This window comes from Micropterus dolomieu, linkage group LG12 (genome assembly GCF_021292245.1).
Source record: "Micropterus dolomieu isolate WLL.071019.BEF.003 ecotype Adirondacks linkage group LG12, ASM2129224v1, whole genome shotgun sequence".
Lineage (NCBI taxonomy): Eukaryota > Metazoa > Chordata > Actinopteri > Centrarchiformes > Centrarchidae > Micropterus > Micropterus dolomieu.
In genome coordinates this window covers 33,467,862-33,483,632 of record NC_060161.1, presented here as the reverse complement: position 1 = coordinate 33,483,632, position 15,771 = coordinate 33,467,862, and the positions used below count along the sequence as shown (strand labels likewise).

At 38.6% G+C, this 15,771-nt stretch overlaps 1 protein-coding gene and 1 long non-coding RNA gene across 2 annotated transcripts in view; both read left to right on the top strand.

Moving 5' to 3' along the window:
* The first annotated feature begins 1,817 nt into the window (after positions 1-1,817).
* LOC123980971 lies at positions 1,818-2,810 on the top strand. Its single transcript, XR_006827630.1, has 2 exons — positions 1,818-1,869; positions 2,354-2,810. It is a non-coding gene; the product is annotated as an uncharacterized LOC123980971 (long non-coding RNA).
* A 1,959-nt stretch (positions 2,811-4,769) lies between these two features.
* Positions 4,770-15,771, top strand: part of LOC123980937 (coxsackievirus and adenovirus receptor-like) — a 20,871-nt gene continuing 9,869 nt past the window's right edge. Inside the window, exon 1 of the mRNA XM_046065560.1 lies at positions 4,770-4,954. Coding sequence (XP_045921516.1) covers positions 4,879-4,954 — 76 coding nt within the window. The 5' untranslated portion in view covers positions 4,770-4,878. The remainder of the gene's footprint in view (positions 4,955-15,771) is intronic.

Genomic DNA, 15,771 nt, shown 5'->3' with positions numbered 1-15,771 from the left:
TACCACAGCACTGAGACTGCCCTGCTTAAAGTCACCAATGACCTTTTAATGTCTGCTGATGAAGGTATGTGCTCAGTCCTTGTACTCCTGGACCTTAGCGCTGCTTTTGACACCATTGATCACAACATCATGTTAGACAGACTGAGGCACTGGGTGGGGATCTCTGGTACTGCCCTAGAATGGTTTTCATCCTACCTGTCAAATAGGAAGTTTTGCGTGTCTGTAAACAACTATGTCTCTTCATTCTGTCCAGTTAAATATGGTGTGCCTCAGGGGTCGGTCTTAGGACCCATTTTGTTTTCCTTGTATCTGCTTCCCCTTGGACATATTATCCATAAACATGGCATTTCTTTTCATATTTATGCTGATGACACACAAATATACTTGCCCGTCAGATCCACAGACCCTGGAATGCTGAGTTCACTTAACAACTGCCTTTGTGAAGTTAAAATATGGATGTCAAATAATTTCCTCCAGCTGAACTCAGACAAAACAGAAATCCTGGTCATCGGGTCTCAGCAGATGGCAAATCAAATACTGCCATTTGCTGGTTCCCTATTAAATCACATTATGCCTGTGGCAAAGAACCTTGGTGTTTGGTTTGATAGTAATTTAAATTTCGAGCAGCACACCACAAAGCTTGTTCAATCATGTTTTTATCAACTTAGAAATATAGCAAAAATTCGATCTATGTTAACTTTTAAGGACACCGAGACCATTTTACACACCTTCATCTCATCCCGCCTGGATTATTGCAACAGCCTTTTCACTTTTTGGATGCCAACCACTATTAAAACTCAAAGAAGAAGAAATTAGGAGGACTAAACCCAGTGTTGCCAGATTGGGCTGTAGGCTGTTTTGATTTTGATTGTGCGGGTCAAAATTTGTTTGGGCGGATGGACAAAATTTGGGCTGGTTTGGGATCAGTTTTGCGGTTTTTAACAGTAGCATTTTATAGGTAATTTGAAACAAAACTAAGAGTGCATGTACTCCATCCAATCAATCATCATTATCTGAGCAACGCCCATTTGAAAGTCACGTTGCTCACGATACTAGACAGCTACGCAGACTGTAGTTCCACAAAGTTGCGTTCAGATGTTTAACTGTCTTCTTCAGCAGTCTGTTCAAGTGACAGCTGGCAGCCTGTTCTGCATATAAAGGTATAAACCTCCCACACTGTCTGTCTGGAGTAAAGTTTTGGAAAATTTTATTGACTGACACATCGCATTTCTTCATCGTTTTGTCGCTACTGTTACATACACACACACACCATTGGCGCTGCGCTACAAGTCATCTGTCAGTAACACAACATTTTCTGAATGAAGATAAAGCGTGTCATGTCATTGCATTAAAAAAAATCGACTTGCAAAAATACAAACGAGTGTGTGGAGGATATTGTCATTTCACCGTAAGGTTTTGATGGTGTCATTAATTAGAAGGAGGGCAATACTCCAGTCCAGCAGGTGGTGCTAATGCACCTAAAACGGTTTATTTATGGATGCTTTCGGCTGCCGGTGTGTATTACTTGTGTAAAGTATGTAGGCTAAGGCTATGTAAATGAAATGTAACGTATGTAAGGAAACGTGGAAGTTAACGTGGAAGTTTTTGAAATGTTTTTGGGCAGGAATTCATCAGCAGGATCTGGCAACACTGACTAAACCGGAAGTTAGCTGGCTCGGTGTAGACTTGACACAGAAGTATAAACCAGACATAGCTGTTCAGGGACCGCATCCTTCGAAGGCTGCATTTGAAGACCGAATATAAGGCCTTATATCCCGACATTCATTGCGCGCCGGTTGATTGTCCCAGCGTAAATAATGGCGTCTGCTGTGGCTGCGGAGTTGAGCCCCCCGGATTTTACCTATAAATGTAAGTATTGGATTTCAACTCACTTCAAAAGCCAACTACACAAAAAGAGGCATAAAAGCGCAATTTGTCCAATAGTTTTGTGGAAGACGTTAACGTGAGTTAAGTGATTAACTGGCGAGCTAACGTTAAGTTAACGTTAGCTGAGGTTACTGATGTGCTAACGTTAAATGCAAATCGTTTGGCCAAGTTACAACCTAAAAAATAAAGCCTTTAACGTCTTCACTTTAAATCGAAGAGGTTCAGAGTCAGACCTGCGTCTTACCGAGATTATCACGATATATTATGTACATGAAAATAACGTGACCACGTAACGTTAGAATAATTTAACGTTAGACAGGTTGTGAACCCTACTTGGTTTTCACACCTTTAACGTTAGTAACGGTTACAAAAACCTTGGGATATAGTACACGGTTAATGATTTATGCTGCTTACTGTTTGGTGATGTGAAGCATAAAACTTAATTGAACATGTTGTTTTGTTTTAGGGAGCAAGGAGCAAACTGCCCTGTTCATTAAACAGAGGGGGGAGAGCGACCACCTCTTCACTGGGGCAAAGTTTTCTGCCAACGTGGCTTGGAGGTAATTAAAGTATCAATAACCCTTTTGTAATATCTGCATTTAATCATCGTGTACTTAAAGTTACAGTTAAATGAGCCGCCATCTTATTCAAAGCCTTTAACAATAAGAAAACTAGTAAATGGGGCAGCCCTTTGTTGTGTCTTCACACAATTACCATGTACCGCAATTTCCCCACTGTGGTACAAATATTTTATTATTTTATCTTATTTGGAGAAAATGGGCTTGTGGGGGAAGGTGACTTCCCTCCAAGCGAAAAAAAAGTGGAGAAAAAAAAATACTATGTATGATTTGAAATTGATATATTCTGTATACGTTTTTATATAAATTGTTCACTGTGCAGCATAAAGGGAAATATAAACCGCATTCATCTTACAACTCTTTTTTTAATATAATACATACATTTACCTTGTATGTTGTATATTCATTTCATTCATTTTAGTCATGCACGTTAATAAACACAGTTGCTGAAATTTGTTTTTCTGCTGTTGTTATTTGCCATGATTAATTTCCTGTGCCTTAGGATTGCAAGTGTCCAGAGTCAGGACAGGGTGTAGGGGGGAAGCCCACTGCTGCAACTTGGCCCTGGTTTGTCCTCATGGATGAGGTGTTGGGACAGAGGTATTCCACCACCCCACCTGTCGTAATTGCCTCTATCCCGTTATAACCGTTCTCCCCCTCATCCTCTGCCACATCCTCCTCAGGCTCATCCTCTGGGGCCACAATGTCACCAGCACCAAGGTAGATGTTGTGGAGGATGGCACATGCTGTTATTGGTGGTGGTGGTGATGGCGCATAGATAAGATGCTTGCCTTTGGTGTGGGAGACCTGGGTTTAATTCCTGCTGTGAGACATCCACCATTGTGTCCCTAAGCAAGACACTTAACCCATAGGTCCAGAGGCGTGTGACCTCTGACATGTATAGCAATTGTAAGTCGCTTTGGATAAAAGTGTCAGCTAAATGAATTGTTATGACCTGAAATGGTTAAAAATATATTTCAGTCTGAAAAAACATTTATGCTTTTTGATGAATCTGTAATCTATAATGGATCGTGCCCTAGAGTGATGGCTGTTGAAGCGCTGGGCTCCCACACCTTGTATTGGCCTCTTGTAGGGAGGGATGAGGGGGAGTGGGTGTTGGATGCAGAGGTACCATACGTCTGCAAGGATGAAATGCCCTGGAGGAGGGTAGAGTGAACTCCTGTACAGTGGTCTGTAGCGGAGCACTCTGGAGTCGTGGACCGACCCAGGCCAGCCCAGGTAGGTGTCAATGAAGCGGCCCTGATGGTCACAGACAGCCTGCAGGATGATGGATGGAAACAGTTTCCTGTTCCTGTAGCACTGACCATCAGGGCCGCTCGGTGGCTTGATGTGGACATGGCAGCCGTCGATTGCTCCAGCTGCTTTAAAAAAGGCTCTGTGTCTTGCCAGCCCTGCAAACCCACAGGATATCGGTTGTAACTCATCCTGGGTCTTGGGTAAGTGTATGACCTTGTGGCGAATGGCCACCACCTCCTCAGTGACTGGATCGAGGCATTGCAAACACTCTGGAGACCACCCTGAATGATGCCTCGCTTGCCAGCCAGAAGAGAAACACCAGGGTCTCAATCGTGGCACCCCATCCGTGTCTCCGTTCCTGGTTTAGGAGGCCCAGTAGCACTCCCAGGGTCTCCCTGCTCAACCGGAAATCCAGCCGTGTGTCCTGCAGGTTAAAAAACCTGTCCAGCACAGGAACTCTCAGATTTGTCCTGCAGTACAGGGGCAGGGGCTGGTGTAGAGATACAAGGAGAAGAACAACTGTTGTGAAGTGTAAAGAGCTTAGTTAGATAAGGCTTGTATATCATTCTATTCAACTTGCTTTAGCTGATCAATGACAAAAACACTTTCAATATTTTAATATTAGTAAGGTTAGGTTTTCTTTAAATATGAAATTATGTTGTTAAAGTGAAATGGCAATAGCAACAAACTACATTAACTGAGGTTAACATTAGCTTTAGGAAGCCTATAGTACCTAAATACAAATAAAATGTAACGTTTCTTAGTTACTTTGACCCCTGGCCAGGGTCCTCTCTCAGCCTGAGATACATCATGCGGCGGCGCCGGCGGTGAAGTAGCTCTAGTTCCTCTATTAAGAGGTAAAATATTAAAATTAAAATATTCGTCTCTATTGCCGGTGGACCGCAGCTGTGAAGGTTGCTAGGCGACAAGAGCGGCGCTTCCCCACGCATGGGTAAGGGCGGGGTCAGTTGATGACGCAACAGTCCTCCGTAGACCAGAACGTCTCATTGAACAACGGTTTGTTCTGCCTTTTGCGGCCGCATACTTCGTAGGCCTCGAAGGCCACGCCCTTCGAAGGATGCGGTCCCTGAATTGAGACACAATTTTCACTGGAACTCTGGAAGCTTTAAACCAGGCCGCAAAGATTTAGAAGACGATGGTTGTTCAGTACAGCGTGGCTTATCTTCTGTTCTTCTTCGTCTTCCCGGTTCTTTTGACAGGTCTCTCTCACGGTGAGTGTTTCTGTGAAAGGTTTTCTCAGTCTCTAAACCACGAGCACACTGCTAGCATCGTAAGGAGCCTGTAAGCTAGCAAACTGAAAAACCGTTAACTAAACTAACCCAACTAAAGCTGAATAATGCTAGCAAGCTAACATTATCACGTGAACAGCAAACACAACAGACTGTCTGGTACACGGTTTCATTTCCTTTTTCACATAGTTGGTATCAAATTAAACGTTTACGTGTTTAGAAACATCAACAAGTCCCAGTTAGTTATTAGACCTAGTTATAATAACAGGAAATATCAGTATTGGGCCTTAGAGGTGAGACAAAATTTGAACTCTGATAAATCTTCAATGCTGAATTACATTCATGCATTTTTGATCATTAAGTACTTAATTTCCTGCATTCTAGGAGATTTTTCTGCAGCAATTTATGCTGGAAATGTTTTTATTTATGTAAAGGGGGGGGAAAATTCAGGTGGCAGACGATGACTCAAAATATAAAACTATATAAAGCAGTAAGGCTCTCAGGTGTTCTGTGTTGCTTTCAGATATGTTTCTCCTGTTCAGCTTTTCTCATGTAATATCAATATTCAAATTAGCTTTGGAGCAGTGAGAGAGACATTTTGCCAGCTTGGTCAGTTTTATTGATCACAGAGACAGCATTGACTTGAATTGAAGTTGGTTCAATATAAATTTTTTTTTTAGAAATAGCTTAGATGTAGGAAACTACTTTTGCCATGTTGCTGTAGCTTAGCTTGCTACTGTAGAGTAACTGGTAGCTTCGCTCACTACATTTTCCAGGCAGCTTGCCAAACACTGGTAGTATAATAGTTAATGTGTGTTGTGCCACAGAAAGTAAATAAAGTCCGTGTTTATGTAACGTTACTACAGCGGCTCGTCCTCTTCACAGCGAGCTGGAAGCTAGTTAGCAGCTACAAGTTAGACTGATGTTATTAAAATAGCCTCAAACTGTAAATATCATATGTTACAGAGCTGGAAGCCGCGGTAGAGAAATTATAGAGATCAGGTGATCGATCACATTTTCTTTCCGCCACCTCGAAACAAACACAGTGACTTGTAGCTGCTAGCTAGTTAGCTTTTCACCGTTATTCACCGTTTATCACTCCCACCAGAAGCGACCAGCGGAAAAACACTGAAACTCGACCATGACGACATGATCTTACATATAATATATTCGACATGTTGCCCAGCCCTGTTACAAGGTTGAATGACGTATAAGGATTTTCAACAGGCCAATTTTAAAATACAAAAAATTTAAACATTTATTGGCATTGTTCAAACATTAAGAATGCTGTATACACAAAAATCTAATTTTTCCAAATTAAATGATTTTAGTGTGTTTTTCAGCTACATAAAGTGTTTGTGGCCTTACAACATGTCATGTGGTGTGACCATAACTTATTTTAAAATTAATTTCCTTAACGTTCCTTATAGTTCTCATTAATATAAAGGTTTTAGATACAATATACAGTGAGTAAAATAAGTATTTGAACACCCTGCTATTTTGCAAGTTCTCCCACTTAGAAATCATGGAGGGGCTGGCTGCAAAATAGCAGGGTGTTCAAATACTTACTTTCCTCACTGTATTTGCTTTTCTTTTGGGATTTTGTAAATAATGATCTTATATATTTTTGCTCTATAATGTCACAATCCCCTTCTTAAATGTAGTTGATTAATTTTGACTGTAAATTGCATAAAACTGGTAATTTTTAAATATTTATCAATCACTTAAACATACTGCATCAGTAATTAATATTTCAGTCCCAGGAATGAGATTTTATAGTTTACAGTTATTGTTGTTATTAGTCGCACCACATGACGAGTGGTCGCTCCAAATGACATGAACACTGCATATCATTAAAAATATAGATTTGAAGAGATCAATAAACAAAAACTTCAATCAAAATATATATATATATATATATATATTACCAGATATCTTTATTAAAATTTAAAAGAAAATAATTCTAAATTTACTTGATTTCACAGGGGAATCGGACACGGTTCTCCTGTGTGAATGTCCTGGGTTTGCCAACACAGCCAATAGAGGTCATTAAAAACGTAAACATGGGTCATAAAGCAGCCTAATAAATCAAATGAGGACAGGCTCCTACTCCAGCATGTTCACAAAAAAATGCATTTCCTCCTAGGAAATGGAAATGCGCACAAGAGCAACATGTTGCTTCATATAGTTTTCATTTAAAATTTTCTTAAAGACACAATATTTTTTGCTTCTTTTAGCGACTCCGCTCTTGCTGTAGGGTCAAAATTATTATGCTGTCCATGGCGAGCAGTTTTTCTTTACTTGGGAGTGGCATCTGGTAAAACGGTTACAATTAAATAATAATGCATAGTTACCAAAGTGAATTTACAAGTTCTAAATATTTTTTGGGGGGCATTTTGCTCATGATATTGTACAAAGACTAAAAATAATCCTTTGTTAATGAAATATAAGAAAAAATGTGTCAAATTACAGAAAATCTATTCCAAATTATACTAAAATAAAAGTACTTTATATGTAAAAGTCAGAAATTGAAACTAAAAGGACAAAAACTAAATTGGCAATCATGGAAACCACTTTTCAGCGGTCGCACCACATGATATTTTCTAATTTAGTCAAAATTTACAGGCAGAGAATAGGCCACCTAAACAAAACAAGCTGGCTTCCCACAAAAGGATTCCATGAAATTTATAATCAAAACAAATATTGGTAGAAATAACTTTATATTATCCAAAATGTGGCAACTACATAACAAGTGATTTGAGAGAGAGTTACAAACCTACTTGCTGTTTCAATGGGTCCTTGGCAAATTGGTATATTATTCAACTTCCTGTCTTCTAATGGATTTCAACATAAAAGTCCCAAAGTGGTCGTTTGTAGATGGTCGCACAGCATGATATTTCATAAAATGGACATTATCTGACAAAGATTGCTTGTGTATTATTATGGAAATATAAATACAGATGCTTTGCGATTTTGAAGAGGTTTACAAAACACTTTGGAAAATAGGGCAAAACACTATTTTGAATAAATTTAAAGTAATTTCAAAGAAGTTTTCAAAACAGCAGTCATGGCATGACATTTTGACACTTCAATTATCAGAAAAATTACAAACAGCTAATGTTTTTTTAAAGTTAAAGGTGAGTACATATATGGGAGAGGTCCTGTATTTATATGGCTTTTATGCTTTCAACCTTTTTGTTTTTTTGTGAAAAAAATCCAGTTGGACACAAAATGTAGGCGTCACGTCATTGACCCACAAACACATGAAGAATTCGTAGGACAAGATAACATTACTTTAAAACACTGATTAAAAGTCTTTCCTGTCTACGTTACATGAATCTATTCACAATAAAAGCTCTTTACCAAAGTCTTTACCAGAAGCTGCTGGAGGCAGAAGGACCAACCGGAACACAATCTTATCCATGAGAGAGGAGGTGATGTCCGTCTGCTGCTGTTACTGTGCTCTGGCTAGCTAGGTGAAAGGCCCAAAAGATAACTGTTTCTGAAAAATAAATACTACCCGGAAACACCAAAAATTGCAATTCACCAAGTGGCGACCTTCCAGTCTCATAACTGAAGCCATCCAAGAAGTGATAAAAATCAGCAATTCATCGAGTGGCCACTTGAGGCTCTAAAAGGGAGACACAGACCTCCACAGACCACCATGTTAAAATGCCCAAGTTTACAGCAAAAAATAAACATGTTCACGGCCTGGTTAAAAAAATTGTTTTAGTGTATATTGCTCATTTCCTTCTTCAGGACAACTGTGAGGGGTTAATTATTATTATTATTTTTTAAATAACTCAGTTTTTTAATTTATATTAAGGCTTAAAGTTCTGTATAATTAGGGGTGTGGCCACTTTCAGGGAGAGGTGGGGTGCATTCTCAGTGTCTGTCTACTAGCCGACTTCAGCTGACTCACCGGTCATGGGACTTGTCAACTCTGCCATGTTTGTGCCTTCAGGAGATGTTTTCATGCAAATACTGGAGGAATAATAAGTCTGGTTGTGCGTTTAATTGTTCTAATACACCAAACAGCTTTTCTTTGTTGTTGACTCTTGTTGGGTGGTGTTTGGTGGATTGGACGATTGAAGTGTGAAGAAACTAGAGATATAGGCAATTTAACAATTTATTCAATTAAAGGAAACCAATTATCTTTTCCATATTTTATGACTTATCTTAGTTTAATACAATTTGTCTGTGTTGGTGCGGGTTGAGTCTTGTGCGTTGGTTTGCAAAGTAGGTGCAGATGTAAATTTCAAAAATGAACAGTATATAATGAGATAGCCGTGTCCAAAGTCATTTAGATGGAGATTGTCAGGGGCAAGGCGGGTCGTTTGTTTATCCCACTGGATATATCTTTAATGCCAGAGATCCAAGCATGATGGGAACAAGAAGCTTGGTGGGTGTGTCACAGGTGTTACCCACTCAGCTGGGACAAGTTTGTAAACACAACGGTGTTAAAAAGGCAAGAAAGTGCAGTGTGCTTGCGTATATCCTGGTTCCCGCTTGACATTGCTTGTTTGTTTTACCTCATCAATCTCTAGTTGTGATAACAGTTGCCGCTTTCATGTGTCAGAACACTGAGTTAGGAGTTGTTTTTTGTCAGCGTCGATGTTGAGTTTAAAGCATCCATATATCCCACAGCATCAGCATATAACCCCTCTCACTATGATTGCTTGTATAGTAGCTTTGCAACAAATCCATATTTTCTGCTTTAGACCATGAATGTCTTGTTTCAGTAGCCCATTTCTCATCAGATTGCTCTGGTTCCCTAGCATCTGACGCAGACTTTGTTGACCCGGGCAACATCCAAGCCAGTATGACTCTTACAGCGAGTAGCATTAAGGGATACCGTCACGTCCTGACCGGGAATAGAACCCCCGATCACCAGTCAGTGACATTAACCACTGACCTATCCAGGGGTACAACAGTTCCTTTTCCCAGTAGGTGGCACTATGACTATAACTGAATGTAGATGTGTTCAGCAAGTATTTAAATTTGGCACAGAATTGAGTATGTACAGTGAAGTTACAGTGACTTCCTGTTTTATAGTGAAGGATTGAACTTCACCACCCCGCCATGGACACGCAGTGAAAAGTTCATCAAATGACCATTAAAGCAAAAGTTGCCAACTGGGATTAGATACCTAAGTGTCAAAACCTTAAGGCTTTTCCTCCTCTGTTGCACAGAATAATAAAGACCACCAGTTATAGTAAGCTCTGTGTAGGACATGATAATTATTCATAATCAGCCTGACCCGTGTATCATGATGCATATTGTGAGATTGTAGGGAATAACCAGCTCTAGCTATTAAATATTGTTGGCTAACATAACTTAGAGGGAACAGTTGCAATATGACCATGACAAGATGTAAAGATTGCTGACAGTGTTGGTGACTAGCTCACTGTGACTGACCTGCTGTACTGCTGCAGCCGCTGCCAAGGCTGACTGCTACCAGAAAGAGAGAGATGATCAGAGGCCAAGAAAATAAGATACCAGATTCAAAAAAGTGTGGGAAATCTGTGGAGGAAACGGTAGTGGGAGAAAGGACGAGGTTGGCCAAGGCAGGGGTATGAGTTAGACAAACAAATCCATATAGACAGAGGTACATATGTGTCTGTGTGTGTTGCTTGTGTGTCTATAGTATGCAATACTGTGATGATTTCATATATTGCACTATGATTGAGAAATATTTGGATATTTATTGTTTTGCAGGCCCCTAAATATCACACGGTAGCATTAATCTTTCACACTAACAATTTCGTACCTTTTCCTGAAAAATGTCACAATATTGTGACCTTTATGGGATATAGCCTCCACAAGTTAGTAAATGGAAAAACACAAGTTAGCATTTTTTGACAAGGCTGCAGAAATCGTCAGAACCAAAGCAGCTAATGTTACTTAATACTCAATATGAATAACAACTTTGCATGTTGTCTTCACATCTTTCTTCTACACCCCTTCTAAATGAATACGCAAAATAAATAGCTACAAATATATAAATCAATAAATATATAACTTAAAATAAATTAAGGGGATTTAGTCAAAATACAGTTAAAGTAACTCAGAGAATTTTAAGGCACTATTCTTTTCCAGCTTTTTCAATGACCGAAAAAGATTCTTCAAATCATTAATGAATGCATTAAAAGTTTGTGTTTTTTAATGCAATTGCTTTTAAAAATCTACACTTATGAATATAAAGTTTTGACAACTCAATGCCTTTGTTTTCCATAAAACTACCAAACTTCACCTTTATGGTAATCAAAAACAGGTATTTCATTCTTTGTTCCTAACCAATCAAATATTCTGTTCCACAAAAATTTAATAACATTACAGCCGTAGAAAAGATGTTCCCGAGATTCAATATCAGTCTGACAAAACGTACGAACATTACAATCTAAATTAAATCTTACTCTTAAGAACTCTTTACATGGATATATGTCATTAATTGTTTTGAAATGAACCGCTTTCATTTTAGGAAACAACGGAAATGATAAAAATCTAGTTCGAACCTTGACACTGTCAACTCTTGAAAGTCTTTCAGACAAAACCTTTCTTTTCACAGGAAGAGGAAAGCATTCTTTTGTCATCAATGACCTCAAAAATTTGTTATCACATTTACTATCTAAGAAATTATACTTATCCACAAAGAGATTAGCAGATGTAGGTATCACAGCAAAGTATTGTAACATTCCTTTTATCTGGTTTATCAGAGGCTTAGGAATGGCATTGACTACTAAGGAATATTGTCTAATTGAGCAATCCAAATTAAATTTTGTGTTAAATTCATCATGACATAACATATTCCCATATTGTAGCCTTATGAGGGGAAAAATTATACATCATTTTCCAATACAGTAATACCTGCATATGATGATCTGATAACTTAAATGGCAACTTAGTTGGGTCAAAATCACATTTTAACAGAAAACCAATTCCTCCTACCCTCTGAAAAAGATAAGCTGGAAAACTAAACCATAAACAGTGTCCCTGTTTTATAAACATTTGCAACCATTTTAATTTAATAACTCCATTCATTACTTCAGAATCAATCACATCTGTGCCGCCGCCTTCTACTGGTTTAACCATGTCACTCTTTCTAATCAAATGCTGCTTATTCCAAATAAAATTATAATGCATTTGGTTTATTTTCTTGATACATCTGTCTGGAACTGCTAAAGAGTATGCAGGGTAAAATAGTGTAGAAATTGCTTCCATTTTCGTTAATAAAATTCTTCGAGATAGAGAAAAAATCGATATTTCTCTGTAACCAGCTATTTAAAATTCTTTGATTCTTTTGCAAAACCTCTTGAATGTGAGTGTTTCTCCTGCCATTATGGCCTTTACTGATGGTTACTCCCAAGTACTTAACCTCCTTTTTGACTGGGATGTTATGAATAAAAGGTTGTGCACAATCGTGAATAGTCAAAATCTCACACTTCTTTAAATTTAAGTAAAACCCTGAAGCTTCAGAAAAAATAGAAACAGCTTTTTTTTTTTTTTTTATATAATACACACACACACACACACACACACACACACACAGTTAACAGTTCAGCTGCAAAAATAAAAAGAACACTAACTGGGTCTCCTTGTCGTATTCCCCTTTCAACATTGAATCTTCAAGACTGCACTTGTTATACCCTTGTACAACATAGAAATAACCTCAATAAAGTTTTCCCAAACCCAAAATATTGTAGTGTCTGTAAAATAAAGGGGTGTTCCAGTCTGTCAAATGCTTTAACAAAAAAATCCAAAAATACTGTCTTCTTCCACCAAGTATGCGTAGTCAAACAGATCTAAAATAAGCCGGGTGTTATGTATTAAGCGATTCTGAAGAAAACCTGACTCTGTTTCACTGACAATTTTATCCATACCACTTTTAAGCCTAGAAGCCAAAGCATGAGTAAATGTTTTATAATCAACATAAAGTAAAGTAATCTGCCTTAAATTATCAAATTGTTTTGTCTTTGTTTGGCTTTGGGATTAATGTTTTTATACCTTGTTTCATTGTTGTTAGTAGCATATTACCGTTTAAATATTCTTTCAGTGCTTCAAAGAGTAATTCTCTTACATCAATCCAGAAAAACTTATAAAAGTTATTAGTTAACCCATCCTGACCTGGTGATTTCCCCAGAGCCATTTTCTTTATAGCAGTATCAAGCTCCCCAATACTTAAGTCAGCGTCACATGTCCTTTTAAAGTCTGTGTCAATTTGATGGATTTATGGTTGTAATGTTTTAAACATTTTTTTTCTCAGTTAGCATCTGAGAACGAAGAAATATAAAAGTTATGATAAAACTTATATATTTCATTGGCTATTTCTTTTTGGTTGGTCACTACTGTATTATTAACATTCAACATTGTGATTGTATTTCTCTTGTCTTATTTTTTTCCAGTCTACTAAAATAAGAACTATTTGTTTCTTCTAACCATCTTGCTCTGGATCTTATATATGCTCCTTTTGGCTTTATTCAGATATAACTCATCTAATTTAGCTTGTAACCTAATAAGTTCTTCCTTATTTATATCATCTAACCCATTGCTTTTACAACACTCATTAATGTCTTTTATTAGTTTGTATTTCTAACTCGTTTTGCTGCTTTCTCATTCTCAACCATAATCAATTGAATATTCTTACTTAAAATTTGAAGAATTCCCATTTCTTTCCATAAGAATCAATTTCCTCATTTGCCGTCACTGAAGATAATATTTTCCTTATCATTTTACAATAATATTCATAATTTAGAAGATTTGCATTAAACTTCCAATATTTCTATCTAAATGTTACCTCCGTGTCAGGCATTGTAAAAAGTCTATTCTTGACATACAACTTCCATTAGGTCTTACCCATGAGTTCTCCCAAATTTTGGTTAATATGTCTCGTAGCATCAATTAGGGAATTGTTGATACAAAAATTGGCTATATTTTGATTGTATTCGTGGTTTGTATATCTTGTAGGGAGTCTATCCAACCATTCGTCGGGTACACAATTAAAATCACCCCCCACTAACATATTATCAGTTGAGTACTTTAAATTTTCCAATAGTATCTGAGATTTGTTCCTAGAACCTCCATTATATCCATAAACATTCAAAACAATGAGTGGAGTTCCTTCCATATTCAAAACGGCAGCAATCCAGTTTAACGAAATAAAAGAAACCTTAGAGCCTATCATAACTAGAACAGATTATTAGAACTAGTTAACAGTCAACCCCTCCCTGAGGTTGCTCAAATCTCTGTAGCTGAAAGAAATGGAAATATTATATTGGTCCCACCAGACCACACATTGAGTCACTTCAAGAATTTACAGCATATACTCTCCTTGTCCATTTTTACCTTTTTATGGGAATATTTGAACATTTTCTTTGAAGCCGAAGGGCCCACGAAAGTAAGCCCTTTTCTTCTGATCTCTTGCTGCTTTAATCTTTGGCCACAGCAGCTCTCTTGCAGCCCTGTCATCTCTTGTTAAATCTTCTGCAAACCGAATGCCAGCTTGTTTGCACACATCAGTCTTTAGAAAGCTTCCAGATTTCATTTCTGCACTCTTAACAAACTGGATGATGACTTGCCTTGAGCAGTTCAGTTCTTTCTTACCGACGCGATGAATGCTGTCCACCATGTCTTCCACATTCCACGGCACTCCAGGGGCAATTTTGGACAGCAGAGAGATTTTCCTTTTCTCTCAAGCCTTTACCACGTAAATTTCACCTCCTCTTGTATCTCTCTTGTTCTTTGCACCTCTTCGTCAGCCCCCTCATCTCCTCCACTTGCCATTGTAGCTCCGCCATTTTTACCTTGTACTCTGTCACCTACTCTCGTAACCCGGCAACCACGCTACAGTTCTCCTCCACCTTTCTGGAAATTTCTTACTTATACCAACGTCTTCTGCCGGGTCTTTGACTTCCCCTGATTTTTTTTTTTTTTTTTTTTTTTCAAGAGTTGTAGGTTGTCCGGAGAAACTGGTGGCGCGTTGCGTTTGTTCATGTTGAAAGCACCGTCACTTACTAGCGAATAATTATGATCCCATTTACAGTGGGGGAAAAAAGTATTTGACCCCTTGCTGATTTTGCAGGTTTGCCCACTTACAAAGAATGCAACGATCTACAATTTTAATCATATGTACATTCTAACAGTGAAAGACAGAATCCCAAAGAAAATTCCAGAAAATCACATCATATGAATTTATAAAAATTGATAACCATCTGATGAGGAAAAACAAGTATATGACCCCCTACCAAACAGCAAGTATTCTGGCTCCTACAAGCCAGTTAGTCTTTCTTTAAGACACAGCCCCAATCCCAACCAGTTATCTACATCAAATACACCTGCCTCACCTCGTTACCTGTATAAAAGACACACGCCGTCATGGATTGGAATCCTGCAGCGCACGCAAGGTCCCCCTGCTCAAGAAGAAACATGTACAGGCCCGTATGAAGTTCGCCATTCACCACCTGGACGACTCAGAAGAGGCCTGGAAGAAGGTGATGTGGTCAGATGAGACCAAAATAGAACTTTTTGGCCTCAACTCGTCGTGTTTGGAGGGCAAAGAACACCGAGTACAACCCAAAGAACACCATCCCCACCGTCAAGCATGGTGGTGGCAACATCATGCTTTGGGGGTGCTTTTCAGCCAAGGGGACGGGACAACTCCATCGTATTGAGGGGAGGATGGACGCGGCCATGTATCGTGGAATTCTGGACCAACATCTCCTTCCCTCAGTGAGAGAGCTGAAGATGGGTCGAGGATGGGTGTTTCAGCACGACAACGACCCTAAGCACACCGCCAAAGCAAC